This window comes from Chaetodon auriga, chromosome 7, assembly GCF_051107435.1.
Source record: "Chaetodon auriga isolate fChaAug3 chromosome 7, fChaAug3.hap1, whole genome shotgun sequence".
Taxonomy (NCBI): Eukaryota; Metazoa; Chordata; class Actinopteri; order Chaetodontiformes; family Chaetodontidae; genus Chaetodon; species Chaetodon auriga.
In genome coordinates this window covers 18,443,818-18,461,909 of record NC_135080.1, presented here as the reverse complement: position 1 = coordinate 18,461,909, position 18,092 = coordinate 18,443,818, and the positions used below count along the sequence as shown (strand labels likewise).

The following is an 18,092-nucleotide window of genomic DNA, read 5'->3' as shown; positions in this document are numbered from 1 at the left end:
TGTATGGGTCACCCGTGGAAGCAGGTAATTATGACCCATATTTTCATTTATCTTTAGGCGTTGATGTGTAGTGGCCATAGCAATTATGACGAGAACAAAAGAGGAAGTCTGGTGACGTAGTATAAAGAGCAGGAAAGTCTGCATATGTAGGAGGTGGAGTGGACGGACAAAACAAACAAAGACAGGACTGTGACCAAGGAGACAGCTGTTAATGTCCGGTGTGAAACCAAAAGTTGACCCATTTAAATTCAGTGTGGTTATTTAATGTAATGTACATAAGAGTAACATACTAACTTTATCACAAACCACGATCTATTCTTCAGCCGAACCAAGAATTTTTGTCGTCTAAACCTCAAACAGCGACTATTTCACAACATTTTTCTCAGAATGATTTAAACATGAGTTAATGTGATCTCATCTGATTGAAATGAATCACCCTCATACAGCAGACTTAGCACGTACTGTACAAGTGCGCAGGAAGCAGTGACTGATTTAACACATTACCTACTTGGTATTCAATTCGTAACAGTGTGAAAACTTTTGACAACATTAGCACTGCCCACATTTTAATAGTCAGTGCCTTAAAAACAGCTACACATGCTCAGGCCATTATCATAGGGGCTTGATACAGGTGTTGGCACTGAAGAAATTGGCGATTGAAAAAGTCTTCACAAATTGACACGTGATTTCATGCACTGATTTTAACACAGGATAGGAAAGACGACAGAATAAAGGAGGCCACATTTATCTCGACTTAAGAGAAAATGATGTTGGTATGCAGGCAACAGCACCACAGTTTCTGCCTGTTGTTGTGGGCTGGGACTCACACTGTGGTTTGCTAAGTATTGAAGAAACTTCCCAGAGGCTGGTCTGACATTTAGTTCAGGCTAAATGGTCGGTCTGTTCACACCAGTTAGCAGGACAAAGATGGGCGTGACAAATGAAGATGAGGGATCACACACAACCTGATTCTGTCACTCAGAATAACTCTGCCATTGTTCCAGAGCAGCTCACTGTACAAACCGTTACAATATAGAGCTTCATTGCACCGAACATTTACAGTAACATTCACATTGCCCTACAGAAACATTTTAAAGTGACAGTATCAGTAGAACATTCATTTAATCTTTAACTAGAAACTAATGTTGATTTATAAAGGCTTTAATATTCATTGGTCCAAGGGAAAGTGTGTACAGTAGCAGGCCCTAAGAGTGAGGCTACTGGAGCTGGAACTCCTGCTGATGTAAGCTTTCTGCATTAGTGGGCACTGTTGTTAAAGGTGACTTCTCTTCTTCTGTTTCATTTCGTTTTATTGCCCCTGGAACTAAACTCTCATTTACTGTTGCCAGTGTCACTCACACTTTTCAGCCTAGAACTGCTTAACAGTCAGCGGAATCACACCGCAGCATAATGTGCTACAACAAACATGGAGCCTGAACTCTGAAGCGCCAATTCCCGTAATCCATTGTTGACAGTGCTCTGACTCACAGGAGTGCACATGTGTGGCAAGATTTTTATCTGGAATTAGCTGTTTATTTTGTTTATGGTGCTAGTTGTTGAATACAATACAATAATCTGATACGTCTTCATTATGATCCAACAATGGTGCTGCAGCATGTAGACCACATGCCAGTCGTGGAGGTTTTCCTTTCCAGTGTCGACATAAATTGTTAGATAATTTCGACAAATCTCTGGTTGTCTGATTACACTGTCATAACGCTGTGCCTACGTAATTTGGTTATCTGGGTCCGCAGCGACATCTCACTGAAGAGCACTGAATGGAATAGATGAGGGCCCCTGCAAGGAGCCTGGCAATTGAAGAAAGAGCTGAACGAAATTAGATGGCACATAAAGTGTTTCTGACACTGGAGAATCAGTTTTCCTCGGCAATTACAGCAAGATAGCTTTTATTTCATCTGGGGAAGGCAAGGAGGGCAGGGAGGGGCTGCAGCACTACATGGCTGTCAGCAAATACAAGCAAAATGTACAGCCTACAATAAATCTTGTGGGTTTTTGAGGATATTTTAATGACCTGCCCTGTCCTTTACACGGCTCACGATCTGATTATTAGTAGTGGAGGACAAGAGGCTAATTGAAGTGTCACTCATCGCTAAAGTGTCTTTCGTTTTACCTTTTTGTGCTGAGAGAGGAGAATCCTCTATTTGAATAAGTCATCAGCACTTGAAATATAGAGATGGCCATTGATTACTTCCTAAAGGCACACTCATAAAAAAAAGATATGCCGTAAAGCAGAACAGAGGAAACAACAATTATGCATAATGAGTGAAAAAGCAAGGGGCTGGATATATTGTATATTTATTATATACTGTATGTATGCTGTATTTGTCTTAGAATTACTTCAGCTTAAGATGCACATTCAAAATGTGTTTGGCTGATATACGAACAATAGCTGCTGCCATTAATAGGATGCATTAAAAAAAATGAATGGCCACCCTCACTGTAAAGCAGACAAATCAATGGAATAAGGAGCCTTTCATCACAGGTTACATGGATTGAGTCTGCCTCTCTGTGTACCTGAGAGCATGTAATGCCTCTTTTCTAGATGTACTGAGCTTGCAGAGAGTGACCACCTACATCGTGCCATTTTAGATGAACAGACTTGTATTTGGCAACTGTTGAGAAACAATAATTGCATTTATGAAACAACACAGCAAGCAGTTTTTCAATTATTGGTCATCATTATTATCATATAGGGTATGGACATACCGGTAGAAAAAAAAAAAAAACAATGCACTGTTCTGTTTTTTTTTTTCTGTCTCTGATAACAGTGAAAACCTTCCATCTAAGGTCAGTGTGACTTTTCATGGCCAATAATCAAGACTGCAGCAGAACAGCAGTGTTCACATGTCGTCAAAGGAAAACACAGACTGACCCAAATAAAGCTCTCATTCAACAAAAATAGCCCCATTAACACCCTTAGGATTTGCATGAAGAACAGTAACTGAGACAAACTTAATGCTGCAGCTACTGTAGTGACACAGACAATGATATTAAGCATATATTCTAATGGCCATATATGCATGTACATTTATTTTATGAAGACATGGTTTAGGTAGTGCTTCATTTTACTGTGTTTGCTAAGAAATATTGATGAAATTGTCATTTTTACCTCAATACCAGGAGGTGTGAACATGGAGAACATGTGTGGCATTGACACACAGTCTGAGCACGCACCTGTAGAGTGTTGATCAAAAATATTTATATGAAATAGAAAGAGCACTCAAAGTATATAAAAAGGCACGTCTTAGTTGTCCAGCTTTTCTGATTCTGATTCAGCGTTGTAACACAATACATACCGTGGTTGTTTGCCTCCACCACACAGTCAGTCAGATTTCATCCTTTAAGACACTTGTGTAAAAGTTTGTCCTAATTAGTGTATGAATTCTTGAGTTATAGCCAAAAGTGTGTTCATTGAGATCACAGTGACCTTTGACCACCAAAAGCTAATCAATTCATCCTTGAGTCCGAGTGAACATTTGCGCCAAATCTGAAAAATTCCCTGTTGCGTTTTCGAGATATTGGGTTCACAAGAATGGAACAGATGCGAGGTCACAGTGATCTTGATCTTTGACCACCAAAATCTAATCAGTTCATCTTTGAGTCCAAGGGAACGTTTGTGCATTTGAGTCAGATCAGGCAGAAAAAACCCTGAATAGGCCTATCAGTAGTCCTTACTATATCAAGTAATTGCCTATTATGCAGGACACATTTATGTTAATTGTAACCACAACAGGCTTAACCAAAATGACAGAAAAGCTTCTATCTTCTTGCATATTATATGATTGTCATACAAATCATTTGTTTTTTGTTGCTGCTTTTTTCCCCCTTCATGACTATTGTACAGCCTACTATGGACCCGTAAACATCAGAGAAACCTATTACATTTGACTCATGAGCATAAATTAATATACCAGTTACAATTTAGGCCATGGCGTCCCTCTCCTCTGTGTTGACTCCCTCCCTTCAGTAGTTGTTCAGCGTTGCCTTTTCTTAACTCTTGCATATTTCATAACAATGTTGAAAAGTCACATTAGTGTTTTAGCATGCATGCTTTCTTGCAACTGGTTGGAAAAAGTCAGCTGGCAGCTGCTCTCCACCGCTGTGCTTTGTGCACTGCTGTACTGTGTTCTATCCTTTTGAGTGCAATTACCACAGTTTACATACTGTCTAAATACTGTTTGCTGCTGCAATCGATAATTTTATTGGGAGAATACTGGACTTAATCTCTGCTTGCATCTCATTATAAGATAAATTTATGCTGTGTCTTCAACAGTTGCGTGTAGCCCTTTGCAACACAAATACACAGTCAATGATAGTTAAAGTAAAAACAGCAGTAGCAGATAGCACCTTCATCATGCTTATATATTTAAATCTGCTTGGCAGAAAAGCTTCATACTGGGAAGCCGTACAAACAAAAGATAGATTTACTGGAAAAAGAGGTTAAGGTGTAACATAAACGCCATCTCTAACAGGATTGTCCACACCTGCCAGAGAAACCTTTGGCATCCTTCAAACTGGAGAGAATGCCTTTACTTTGAAAAGATGATTAACACAGTCACAGTATCAACAAAGACTTAATCCAAACCATAAGAACATTTAAGTTTAAAAGCAAATATTGTTACTTGACTGCAATTTGAGTGTATTAGCATGAACAAATGGGTACAAATAATTGTGTGATCATTAAAGAATTTGTCAAGGTGGGGACATTGCGGCGCAAAGCCCACCCACATTGCATCATGTGCCACCTTTGCAACTCTTGCACTGTTTCAGAGGTGTGGCATCACCTCAGGAGGGTCAGTTTTTTGTTTAGTTTTTTTAACTTGGTGGCAATGTGGAAACTTGTCAGCTTCAAATTTAGAATTGTTGGTTGCCAAACATCACTGTATAAACACTAGTTTATCGCGCACCAGGATTATGGAGTTATGTTGGTGCATGTTAACATCATACTCGATTCAGAAATCTTCGTAAGGCCTTAGATTAAGTTTCATTGTCTTCTGTTAAACTAAGATGCCCCACAGTAATAGTTCCGATGCTTATCTGGAAAATGATGAACCACAGACATGAGCTGATTGTCGCTTGACTCTTTACAGATGAGTAAATGTCACAAACTATGGCACCTCAAATAACTTCTTGTAGCTATGGTGATGCTGCGTTTATGTTATATGAGAGAGGGAAGGTAATAATGGGAAAGACTACAGTGTTGAATGTTAATGACAATTGTATTCATGAGGGAGAATCGGTAACTCTGACGGGACTTGAACGCGGCATGTGACTGCAGAGCTGAGGGGAACAGCAGTGCACAGCGTTTCATACTCTGTGGAGTCCAAGGTTTCAAACCTCACTTGACCAGTCACAGCTAGCAATATTAAGCCTCGCAACCAGAGAAGCCAGTGACAGTCTGAGTTGAACAGAAGAGCCTCATTCTCCTTCCGTGTGATGAGTGAGCCAATCACAGCCTGTTTGCAGATTACTGACACTTCGAATAGCCAATTAAATTCTGAACACAGCAATATGCCACTTCATAGGTTTATTTACATCTCGAGACACGAAGTGCGATATAGTCAAAATATAGGTACAGATATCTTAGATTTTAATATAGATGGACAAAATTTAGATTTCATGAATCTAAATATAGATAGTAATGGAGATAAATCTAAAGTAAATTGTCTTTTTTTGTTGTTGGAGAATGCTGAGATATACTACCAGAGAATATCTGAAAATATTCAGTGTCTGTGGTATTATCAGTTTTTTTAGAACTTGGACTAGGGTAAGGGTTCGTGCTGTGGTCCCATTGTGTTTTCCAGCTATCTATTTGTAACAAAAAAAAAAAAAAAAAAAGCCTTTCTACTTCAGGGTGTTCAAACTTCTCTTGCCAGTAGAAGTTGGGGATAAAAGTTCAGAGTGCTACCTTTCAAAAGAGACCACGACCATGCATGTACTCCAAATGGTTCAAGCACAGCTATCAATTTACTTTGGGTATGCCTTTTATAGGTGGACAGACTGGACTAGTAAGGGGTTCAAATGCAATGAATACGACTTTTTATTTTCTCTGCTTTTTTGAAGTGGACAATGTGCTTGAACAAGGCTCAATTTGCAAAATTATTTCAATGATGCATGTCGTCACTCAAAGTTATACAGCCACTGGCAAAAAAAGAGAGAGAAATGACTGGTGAAATGTACACTTTACTGATGTGTTGGACATATACTTGGCCCCTCCGTGTAAAATGTGGCCACTTCATGGCTTCTGATTTAGAAAAAATCCTAGATCTACCCCTGGTGGAGAACTAACCACTGTGATCTATTTTATCTGCACAAATGTAAGAAAAAAGAGTTTTCTCAGATTGCATGAGGCTGCATGTTGTTTCTAGTTGCTCAGTAGTTATTGTTAGCCTTTAGTTGCTGTATTTTAATTTCAGTGCCCTTGTCTTCAAGTAACACTCATCCTTACAGCTGAGATACAGCTGAATATAACATCATCGATCAAGACGATAGAGACAGCATGTGTTTTCATACATATGGCTGTGGAGAGTGTATTGTACAGTTGATTTTTCTGTACTCCTATGAGTAATTATTGTGTGAATTTAGAGTTGGATCAGATGGGCCTACACATGTGAAATGATGATGTGTGAATAGTGTTAATTGGCCACAGCAAGTGACACCCCCACCAACAACTGTTTAGCACAGAGACCCTCCAGAAATCCAGCTGGCATGTATTTCAGGTACTGTCTTGAGTATGCATCAATCAGTTGTTGGATTGATATGGTGCACACAACATTCAGATTGATAGATTTGCATAAACAGGCTTCTGAAAAAAGCTATTTGTATATGTAAAAGTCATATTTGTAACCATGAATAAACTTAATTTTAAACACTTTTATCAGTAAAGAATACATCAGTTATTGTGGAAGACAGTGTATCAGCCATGTGAGGAGTAATATCTGATAATCTATTCTACTTTACCCAATATAACTCCATAAGGAGCAGCCAAGGGGGTTTCAACTATTCAAAAATTCTAAAACTGTTTCTCTGTTAAGACGGAAAAAAACAGTTTGCTCAAGACAACAACACACCACCACAAACTGTCAGATGGCTTGTTGAATACAGCAAAAGCAAATATTTGTACCTATGATTTGTTAAAATTATGCATTCAGTGATAATATATAGTAAGGAAACAAATCTGATGCAGTGTTATTCGTGAGGCTCTTATTATGTTGGGCTACAGTGTGAAATCTATTTAAATTTAAAGTTTCTTAAGAGTAATTAGCCTATGATGGTGGAGGCTTGGCTTTGAGCGTCTGAGATGCTCAGACTTAGCAGCTTATTCTGTATTTTCATTTAAGACCATTGGCAAAACACTTATAGTAGGATAACAGTATTATTAGTGTAGGCGGGCAATGGGCTGGATCAGCATATTTCCTCATGTTTCTTTTCTGCAGAACATCAGCATTTTACTTCTTTTTTGAAGAAATGCGCCATTCCTGTGTTTATGCTATCCCAGTTCAGCGCAACGTATCCTCCATGGGGATGCTTCCATTGGAAATTTGCCCCAAGGCACTTTAAATGTCTGTGTGCATTTACAATAAATAAATAAATTTAAAAAAAAAAAAAAAAAAAGGAAGAAGGAGTGTGAGAAAGCAAACATGGCCATCTTTAACTGCTCAACATGGTGAGTTAGATTGTCAAGGAACAATTCTAAATGGAAGGGTTTAAGTTACTACGATTATTGTTGATTTTACATTGTATTTTCTGTTATTCAAATTCACTCGTCCTTATTATCATTCATTTTCCTAAGAGGTTTGCTTTCCCACATTGGACTTTTTAATCCTTGAGTTAGGACTTGAATGCATTCCAGTCATCAAGACTGGCGCATTAATAACCTCTGTTCACAAAGACACACAGTCTACAAAATGTAATTGGAATAACACATAAATTTCTTCCTTTCGCTGATATTTTCCTTTTCGGCTGATGTATTCAGTTCTCTTCCACTGACATACGGTGAGTCCTCCTCAAGCCTGAGGGCAAATCCATAGTTCAGCACACTGCTTTTATGTACCATGCACCATGTCAGGGAAGAGGGGCAGCAGGGGGAATGCATGCAATGAAGATGTCGATGATCGATCTGTCAGATGTAAAACAACATGTACCCGTTTCCCTCTTAAGAAGGGAATCCAGCTTGACTTATGCAAAGCCCTGTGACCCCTGACAAGTTTTCTTGAGGTGCATACTGCTGACCATTGCTCTTTACCTTTCTCCATATGAGCACGGCAAACAAATCTATATCACTGTTTTGCATACCATGTAAAAAACCTCAATTCCACGGCAGATGAAATTCAAATGGGGAAGAGTCAAATGACCCGGCCACCACGTAGCTGTGTGAACTTGACTGAGTCAGAGAAGAGCTCCAGGCTTAACCAGGCTGTATTCATGCTTTGGAAACAAAATTTGCTCAGTTTCCATGAACAAAAGGACATGTTTGCAAAGAAATGCTGCATTGACTTTGATGTGAACGGGCTTGCCAACTGTGTCATAGTGGGATTCCGAGCACACTAGATCCCAGCTTGTGATCAAAATATAGTCAACGTGTAGACTAAACTGGGTAATGTCTGAGAGGATGACATCTGCATTTATTTATTTGGACATTATTTATAGTGTAATCATAATGGCTTAACTTGCTGTAATTTGGCAAACAATAAAAAAAAACTGCAACAGGCAAATAGAATAGACTCTTGTTGCCACATAAATTACTCAGAAAAAAAGGCATAGAAAGAAAAGACAAGTAAAATTTTAGCGCATGGTATCTTGATAATATAAGGAATTAAGAGGCTGATTAATAGAGATCAAATGGCAATTTGTATTCGTATTATTTTTATTCAGCAACCACATTTTAGTTTGATTAATGGTTGGCAAAGTCTGCAGCCACAGCTTCTTTAGTTGTGCTCTTGCTCTTCTCTTGAACCCTGCAGTTTTCCTTTTTTAGTTCTTGCTGTGTAGCTTGAATTTCACTTCATTTCAAAGCATAATTATGTCTTAGTTTATATCAGCAAAGTCAGCAGAGTGCCGTCCCAAGGAGGGCAAGTATCTTGCGTGTAGGTGAGATATCAGTAAAGCCAAAGCATTCAGATAAAGCACAGTGCAGCTAAAAGACTGATCCATAAGGTTGTGAGCTTGACTTTGCAGTGGTAGAAATGAAAATAGTACAAATAATGTGTTTGTGTTGTTTTTAGGTCAGTGAGGGCATCAGCAGCAATCGTTACTATGCAAGTCAGGGTCAGATCTGATGAAGGAACAGGCGTTAATTAGATATAGAAATGTTATATTATATAGTAATCCTCTGATGGAGATACACAGTAACAACAAATGCATTTGCATTGTTTTACATTTAATTCTAAATAAAATGCAAATGAACAGTAGGCCACCAGCATCCTGTTTCACCCAACAAGGATCCTTGTCTTAAAAAGTGCTCTGGCTGAAAATGAGCTGTTGTCAGTCTTGTAGCTTCCTTCCAGCACCTTGCCATACTGTTTAATTCCATTCACTTAGATCCTCTGCTCTGCCACTTTGCCGACTTGATTAGAATGAGATTCTGAGGCATCAGGGCTCGAGATGTAGCATCTCTGGGGAATCATCTAACTGACAAAGATTGAGTGGATGTCCTTCATTGAAAGACAACTGGCTGATTTGCTAATTTCAAAATACAAATTGATGGTAACACACACTTAACACACACGTGCACACTGGGACACACACACGTCCACAGATAGCAGTGTTTCAGACCTTTCGGTGTCTCAGCAGCGGATATGCAGGCCCAAGAGAAATAAACAGATATGTCACTTTCTATTTAGCTCAAAAACAGAGTGCCTGTCCATCATCTTAATGTGTCACTTTTTGTGTATGAGAATGAGATTTTGCATTTCATCTTGTGAAGGAATGGGGAGGAGGCAAAAGATTTCATGGGTTGCAGGGAACAAAACAGGCAAGCAGTACAGCTTCAAAACTCTCTTTTATTCCCCACGGTAGCTGTATTGTTCCAGAAGTTACAATTAGTGTATGTATATAATCAGTTATTATCCTTTGTTTATTTTTCTCTATATCAAGCATTATATTGCCATAAGCAATTTAACATTCAATGCCATGAAGCATTACTCATGTCCTCCAAATTGCATTTTTTTTTCTCCCAGCTTTTAGTTTTAGATTGATTCTCAATCTGTTCTTGGTAGTTTTTAAGCCTTCAAGTTTCAAAGGTCACTTTCTAACCCAGCATAATTAATTAAATTAGTCAGGAGCTGCTGTTTTGCTGTGCAGTGCAAGATGTGCTCCTTGAGCTTTGACATGCAGGCTTGAGAAAGTACTGAATAAATAAGATTTATTGCCATTTCTCACTTGAAGAGAAACTGCAGGCTGCCATGCATAATCCTGTGTTTTGAAAGTCGTACTAACATGAAAATCAGTCTACCATCGTACAGCCCTCTGGCATGCAGTAGATATTACTATTTTAATAAACATGTACAGTATGGATTTGTTACACAGTTACATTAAATGATAAGGCCTGGCTTGAAGGCTTCAGATACATGTTAATACAATCATGGCTTTGACACATGAAACCCTGTAAAAACTATAACTTAAGTCATACAAGATTGGTATTTGCATAGGACTCTCTAGTATCTGTGCAAAGCAAGCACAAGCATGGCAACCCCCCCACCAGCATTTTTATCTGCTTTTCAACTATTGCCTTGACTTTTTGTTGTAAGTGTACAGATCGAAGTCAAAGTGTGTTTACAGGTTTTTGGGAGTGCTGTGGCATATGTAAACAAAATTGTAAAAAAAAAAAAAAAAAGTTTTGTGGCTCCAAAAGGGAGCTGTGCAAAATCAAACAAATGTCATCAAGTGCCATAACATAAAGGCTGTATAGGTCAACTGTGCAGGCAACTTACTCCAACCTATATTTACGTTTATTGTCAGGCGGCGACCTCTAGTGGCCCTAGTAAGTATTATGGTAGTCAGGCAGTGTGGTATAAAGAGCAAGAAAGTCCACATTTGGAAGAAGGTGGGGTGGATGGATGAGACAAACAAACAGACTTGCACCCAGGAGAGGGCTATTCACATCTGATGTGAAATCAAAAGTAACTGTTTTAAGTTACATAACGCACTTACATTACATCACGGGCATAACAGTAACATGCTGATTTTAACTCATGGTGTTTTCCTAAACCTACATCACAATGTTAATGATGTGGCAATGAATGTCAGCTGGTACTCTTCTACATAGAGGAGTCATTAGCAATTGACCTATTCAGTCATTCAGGTTTGACGGTGGGGCCACGGGAGAAGAGGGGGAGTTAAAAGGACATGCTCCCCATCTCTGCTTGAGGCTACAGGCCAAAAGCCACATTAGCCCATTTGCCCCTACTAGCACAACACATCCACATCTGAAACCTTTTTTTTGGTCAAACTCTCCAACTGACCTGGAACTGCAGTGCAGCTGCACTCTTTTATTCTCCATTTGAGATAGGCAGTCTGCCAATAAATGTCTGAAAATACCAAGATGGTAGTGTATATGGGAAGGAGGATATGATATTTCTTATCAAACTAAACAAACAACATTGATGACCACAAATTCGATGGAGGCTGCAAGATAAACATTACCCAATATGGAAATACTGACTGGAATGTATCAGTGACACTGTTATCGATAGGAGGGAGGAGCATCCTTGCAATGGCAGCTTTTCTTGTGAATACATATGAAGTCTGCATAGGCTTTATTAAAGCATCATAAAATGATGATCAGTACAGGACAGAATGACCTTGAACTAACTTTTCTAACACGTCACTCTTGTAGAAAAGACCTAAAAAAGGCAGCGCTAACCGCTTAACATTATATCTCCATCTTGTTTTAGCTCACTTTCACTTCCTTCTGAGCATGTCTTTTTGTCTGTGGATTATGGTCATAGCTGGTATAAAGAGGCTCTTACACTTACAGAAGAAGACTTCCCCGTCTCCCGAGTCATTTAAGATTATGCCCCCTGTGGGTGCACTGTGGGTTAAACAGTGTATGAGCCCTTTACTAGACTTTACATCTCTTAATGTTCCGGCTTTGCCTGCATAAGGACATTATAATGTATTTTTTTGAGGGGTGGGAGGTGGAATTTGTGTATTCAGTTTCTCAAACTGGCTGAGGAATTGATTGAGGGAAAAAGTGGTAAAACACTGGTCTTTTATGTGTAAATGACATTCGACTGTTTCACCTAACCTTTTGAGTAAACCCTTTCTAGATACTTTACGTCTCTACCAATTAGTTTGGATCAGATTTAACCTCTTTATTGTAGGATTTTGATCTCATTTAATGTCAATGACAAAACCAGCTGACTTTAGTTCAGCTCATCATCCTCAAATGTGTCCAACTATTTGAGACATTCAGAAAAAAATGAATCCAGGCTAAGGGTTTATTGTACCAAGGAGATGATTGTGGGTTGTAGACATACAAATCTGTTTGCCTGTTTACCTCGTTTACCCTCACTGCTCAACCTTCAAGCACATAAGCTCCATTGTTATTCTTTGCCCCTACTCATCATGTTCTTGGGCAGAATGCAAATCTGTTATCCTCTAGTTCAGCCGCAGTGGGGTTGTTTTTGTGTGTAGCTGTTAGTTGCACTGATGAAAAGACCACCTGTCATCCTCTGGCCCTTTGATTAGATTAGGAAGTCAAAGGGGTGGATTAAATTGATATGACGTAGACTAGGCCCTCATGCATTGCTTACTGTGTCATTATCAAAGCTATCTTATCTAGAGGTACTGGGCATTACTGTACATCTTACATTATTGGGGGTCTGTCCCTCTAGTCCAGATTGGAATGTCAATCATTATTTATAAGAAAGAGAGCATTATATACCTAATCCTACATTCTGAAGTCATCTAGATCCTACAGTGTCTACGCGGACAACGTCAAAGGGGAGCTGTGCTGTTTGGGCTTGAAGATATTTTGACAGTATCTTAAGAGGCTTTATCTGTTCTAGATTATTAAGAGAGAAGAAATAAGTGTACAATCTACAAACTGACCTATGATTTACATAAAATGTTTCAGAAGAATAAATTAAAAACATACAAGCACGAAAACAATAGCATTAGTTACAAAAACAGCCATTCAGTCGTCATGAATCAAGGTGCTAAAAAAATGAAATTTTGACCTTATGATGGTGACACATGAAATGAAAAGGGATCACCAACGTTATTACAATTCAGCTTCAGCAGAGCATGAATGTCTAAACCAAATTTAATGACAATCGATGCATTAGTTTGTCAGTAGGATTCCTCCTCTCGGGACCATGATCCTCACATCATCGCAATCCATCCATCCATAGTGGTGGACTGACCAACACTGCCATAGAGCCATGCAGCTAGCATAGCTAAAACATCATGTAGGACATGCAGGAGATCGTTTACCTGATTAAAAAAAAAATTCCATATGAATATGATGTATTCTGCCTAGCTACAGCTGGGGTTGGCGTCGAGGTAGAGGGGGGAGTAGAAGAAAACATTAGGAGAAAGAGTTCATTCATTCATTCATTTAATCTATTATGGAGACATGAAAGCAGATAGAAGCGGTGCCAGTCTGACTGGATCACCATTCAGCCTTCATTTTCCCTGTAGACGGTGCCCGGTGGCAGAAAAAATTGCATAGTGAAAATGAGACTTATAGGGAACCAATCTAACTGTGATGGTGCCATTATTCTATAGCCATTACACTGTGCTATCAACATTTACATCAGGATGATATTTTGTATTCTTGTCTATTGCCAGTTTAATCTAAAGTACAATAGAGCATTGTGTTTTTATAGTACCAGACATTTAAGGCCCTCTTATATATGGACCTTGCCCTGCAACATAACAGAGGAAATGCCCCTTTTTAAATATTTAAGAGGCATAACCAGGAAAACTAGTTTGTAAGGATGCAGTGCATTTAGGCATTTTATGATGTCTTGCATTATGGTTCTTTGAGTGTGACTATGAATCTAATTCACTTTTGATAAAATTTGATATTGGATATGAATGAATACTACGGCTTTGGTCTCGAAGGCTAATGTGGTCTTTATCCATTCTCAGGGTCCCCCCCCCAAAAAAAATTCAGATCTATCCACAGAATCCAAAAAAGGCAGGGGTCTTGACTGGGAGGAGGGGTGAAATTGGCCTTTTTTTGAGTGGATGTCTGTGTTATTTGTAGCTATACAGCCGCTCCTATTCTCATTCTAATTGGAACTGCACCCTCTCTGTTTCTCCCATGGCAGCTCTCGTTCCCAGAGTGAGGACCTGAGTCTCCCAGCCTCACACTCAGCCACAGCCACCCAGACAGCCAGGATGAGAGAGAGAGAGACGGAGAGAGAGAGAGAGAGAGAGAGAGAGAGAGAGGCGGGGGGGAGGGAGAGGGGGAGGGATGGAGGGAGGGAGGGAGGAGTCTAGTTGTGGAGCTCTATCCCCTGACTGTGTCTGCTACGTGAGTGGTAGAGCAAGAGAGAGGGAGAGCGCATGAGAGAGAAAGAGGAGGAGGAGGAGGGTGGGGGGGTAAGTGAGGGCTGAAGAGACTGAGAATGGATGGGCAATGAGAAACCATGCGAGCGAGAGAGAAAGAGTGAGCGTGTGAGTGTGTGCTCAGAGTCAGCAGCAAAGACACAGAAAGTCTACAAGCTCACATCAACAAGAGAGCGTGCGAGGCAGAGCTTACCACCGGCAACTCTGAAGAGTGACACAGAGAGGAGGAAGGAGACACACGGAGAGACGGAGAGGAAGAAGAATCAACAGAAGGACTGAAGACAGACTACCAGCCTTCCTCTGGTAAAAGGAGACACCACAGAGGGACTGTAGCATCCGTCCCCCCCAGCAGCACAGAGGAGCACTGTCTCATCTCGTGCATGTGTTTGTGCCTGCCAACTTCAATTTCACACTCGCCCACTGTTTTCCGTAGGTTTTGCCCTCTCCACTCCCCAGTCATGATCCCTTGGGTCCTTCTGCTCCTGTGGATCTCCGGACATGGTAAGTTTTCCAGATTAAGTTGCTTATTCATCACATCTCGCGTGCTTGTGATTGCTATGTGACTTGCTGGCTGGGAACTGTGTCTCTGAATTCATCTTGCTATGATGGCTGAGCTTGTCCTACCATCTGTGTTTTTTTTGTTTTTTTTTTACTGCTTGTAAGATAGCACTCCCATGTGCACTGTTATGTATGATGCAAAAGAGAAAGGAGGAAGTCAGAGGAAAAAGTCTGTGCGGCTGTCCTGGGGTGAAAGAGCTGCAAACAGTTATAGCCTCCACTTCCTTCTCCATCAGTCGTTTATCATTGCTCTCAGACCAGACAAGTTAAATACTTCCTATGCGGGCTTGATATTCCTGTCACACACGCAGACACACACAAACAAAGCCCTCTAACCCCAGTCCAGTTCAGTCAAGCGTTCACTCCTGAGTCACATTGTTTTGAACTGACAGCCCTTCCCCATTGAGTCCAACCACGGGGGGTCTGGTCAAAAGAAAAGCGAGAGAAAAAGTTAACGGTGAAGTGCTTCAGAAGGCAGACTCATGAGTATAGCTTGGCAATTCCAGCCCTCTGGACAGTATCTGCTGTTGTTATTTTTATTCCTAGACAGTCTGTTTGTGGACAGAATGAGGATGGATTAGTTGTTTCCCCAGCTTGCCACCAGGTGGTTGTCTTTGGAAAACAATAGAGGTGAGGAAAGTACAGCAGAACTCTACCTGCGAAGTGTCTGTGTGATATACGGACCCGCGCAGGGCAGAATCAGACACTGGATGTTTGTCGGCTCTTAGCATCATGCCCGACCTGCAACGAGCTCCCTGCTTTCCGCTCCGCAGGGTCTGGGTCAATGACACGGCTACCGTCTCTTTTCAAAGTTTGACCCCGTCACGTTGAACTGCATTCTATGGAGGGTGCTGACTGAATGAGTGTGGGTCTGTGCGTCTCTCTCTATACATATTTGATCTGTGCGTCTATATATGTGTGTGTGTACAGTTGTTTCCCAGAGGAAGCAGTCAATCTTTGCTGAAAAACAGCACAGAAAAGGCAAAATCCAGCCTTGTCCAGTCTGAGATCTTAGTTTGTCCACACGTTGTGTTGAAATTGTCAGCTCCAATTCGGTAACACGCCGCTAACCCAGCGGCAAATAGATGAAGCTTAGTAAACAAGATCATTTTCTACAGCATTGAATTCAGCTGTTCCACATGTTGATTTATAGCCTAAATGGGAGAAAAAACAAAAGAAAAGAAATACTCATCAAATGCAGCAATTTGCTGCGATTCTACTTTTCTGTCGACTCATTTTTCATGAAGGAACGAGGAGAAAATAATGATATCAGGACAGACCAATTTGAAAGTGACTGGAGTGATGAAGCTTCTAATTCCCTCTCATCTCCTGTGCTTTAATGGGTCTAAATCCCTTTACCGCCTGTTTTCTTTATGACTGTGTATGACCTGGGACAGCGACACAAGCAATGCAAGTCCACAGAGAGAGCGCAATGAGCCTCTAGGTCACGGCTTTTGGTGTGGGGCAGTTATACTACATCAGACTTGGCACTGTAGACGCTGTAACTGTTCCTGATGTTGCTGCTTGGCTGTGTTCTGTTCCCCTGATCTCATTGTCAATTCTTTCTGCACCATCTGTGCTTACTGTGATGCAGAAATACATGATCAGTCATTAGTCTCTTCTCCTCCACTCTGTTAAGCATCTGCTAGGTTTTGCACTAACTTCTACTCTGTCTCCACTGCCCTGCATTGTATTTCCATTCCTTGCAAGCGTAAAGCGTGAATAACATCCAAGTTATATTAGACATTAAAACTGCAGGGGGGGGGGGGGGGGGGGGGTTGATTTATTGACATGCAGCACACTTTGTTTTGGACTTTCATCCTGTGACCGTCACATTTTTTATTCGCATACCATTGCAGGCTTAGCCACAGTTCTAGGAACAACCAACACCATATCTCAGATAGTACTGGCTGGAAAGAGGCAATTGCTGCAACTGGAATGAGATGGGATTACTGTGCATTTCAGCACAGTTGGTTATTACCATAATATAAAATACTGCTTCCCCTGCCAGGTAAACAGGGGATAACAACCTACCTTCTCTATGCATGCCTCTGGGGAGAAAAAAGTGCTTCCCTGTATCTTACTGTTGTTGTACAAATTACGGTTCTGTTTATGTGCCGAACCACTGTCAGCAGAAAGCAGCGGAAAACAATCTTGTTTTTATGAAGAGGGGGACAGAGGGGAGTTGTGGCCATAGCAGTCATATACTTAGCGAAGATATCCTGCAAGAGAAGGGAGAAAGAAAGAGAGCGCGAAAAGAATGAGCGAGAGGGAAGCGGAGAGAAGAGTTCGGCCATATGTAGAGGCAATGAGCAGTTTTTTTTTCTTTCTTTTCCTCTCAACTTTGAGTAATAAATGGTCCACAGCGAGCAAGCTAAAGAGGGAGAATAAGGAGAAGGAAAGCTGTTCTCCGTCCTGACGGTGCTGTTGACTGTGCACATCTAGGGCACATTTTCTTTTGCTGTCACCTCTCCCGCCAGTGACAGATGACACAGCACCAGTCAGGAGGGTCTGGGAGACAGTCTCCAGGAACACATTCACCTCAGGCCAAACTTGTCCAGGACCTCGTCCATCTCCTCGCACCTCCTTCCCATCCCTCCTCTCATCCATTCTATACAGCGTCCAGCAGCTCTCACATTCTTCACTTGGCTCTTGTTCTCTTGATTTCACTCTTCACCTTGCGGCAACACATTTCTCCCTCTCTGGCTAACCTCCCTCCTTCTGTTTTTTTTTTTTTTTTTTTTTTTTTTTTAATTCCTTTGCTGTGAGATTCAGTGTGATTGAGAACCCTCGCCTCTGTCGGGGAAAGGGTGAAATATGTGAGAGCATAATGTCCCGATGGAGGAGGGGCAGTTTAAGAATAGTCTTGTACTGGATGTGCCAGGCTCTGAAGGAAATGTGCTCGAGAAAAATCAAACATCCTCAGCGTTACGTGTATGGGCTCTGTCCCCCCTCATCTCCCGCCTCTCCTCCTTTGTGTCTCTCTGTCTCTT

The 18,092-nt window shown here is 40.8% G+C and overlaps 1 protein-coding gene across 10 annotated transcripts in view; it reads left to right on the top strand.

The window, feature by feature from the left end:
- Positions 1-14,596: 14,596 nt before the first annotated feature.
- kirrel3b (kirre like nephrin family adhesion molecule 3b) overlaps positions 14,597-18,092 on the top strand; it is a 163,809-nt gene continuing 160,313 nt past the window's right edge. For 8 of the 10 annotated variants that reach the window (XM_076734456.1, XM_076734453.1, XM_076734462.1 and 5 more), the window contains exon 1: positions 14,777-15,042. In XM_076734456.1, coding sequence (XP_076590571.1) covers positions 14,922-15,042 — 121 coding nt within the window. In that variant the 5' untranslated portion in view covers positions 14,777-14,921. Of the gene's footprint in view, positions 15,043-18,092 lie in introns of all 10 variants that reach the window. The other 2 variants (XM_076734460.1, XM_076734457.1) reach the window with 2 other exon arrangements.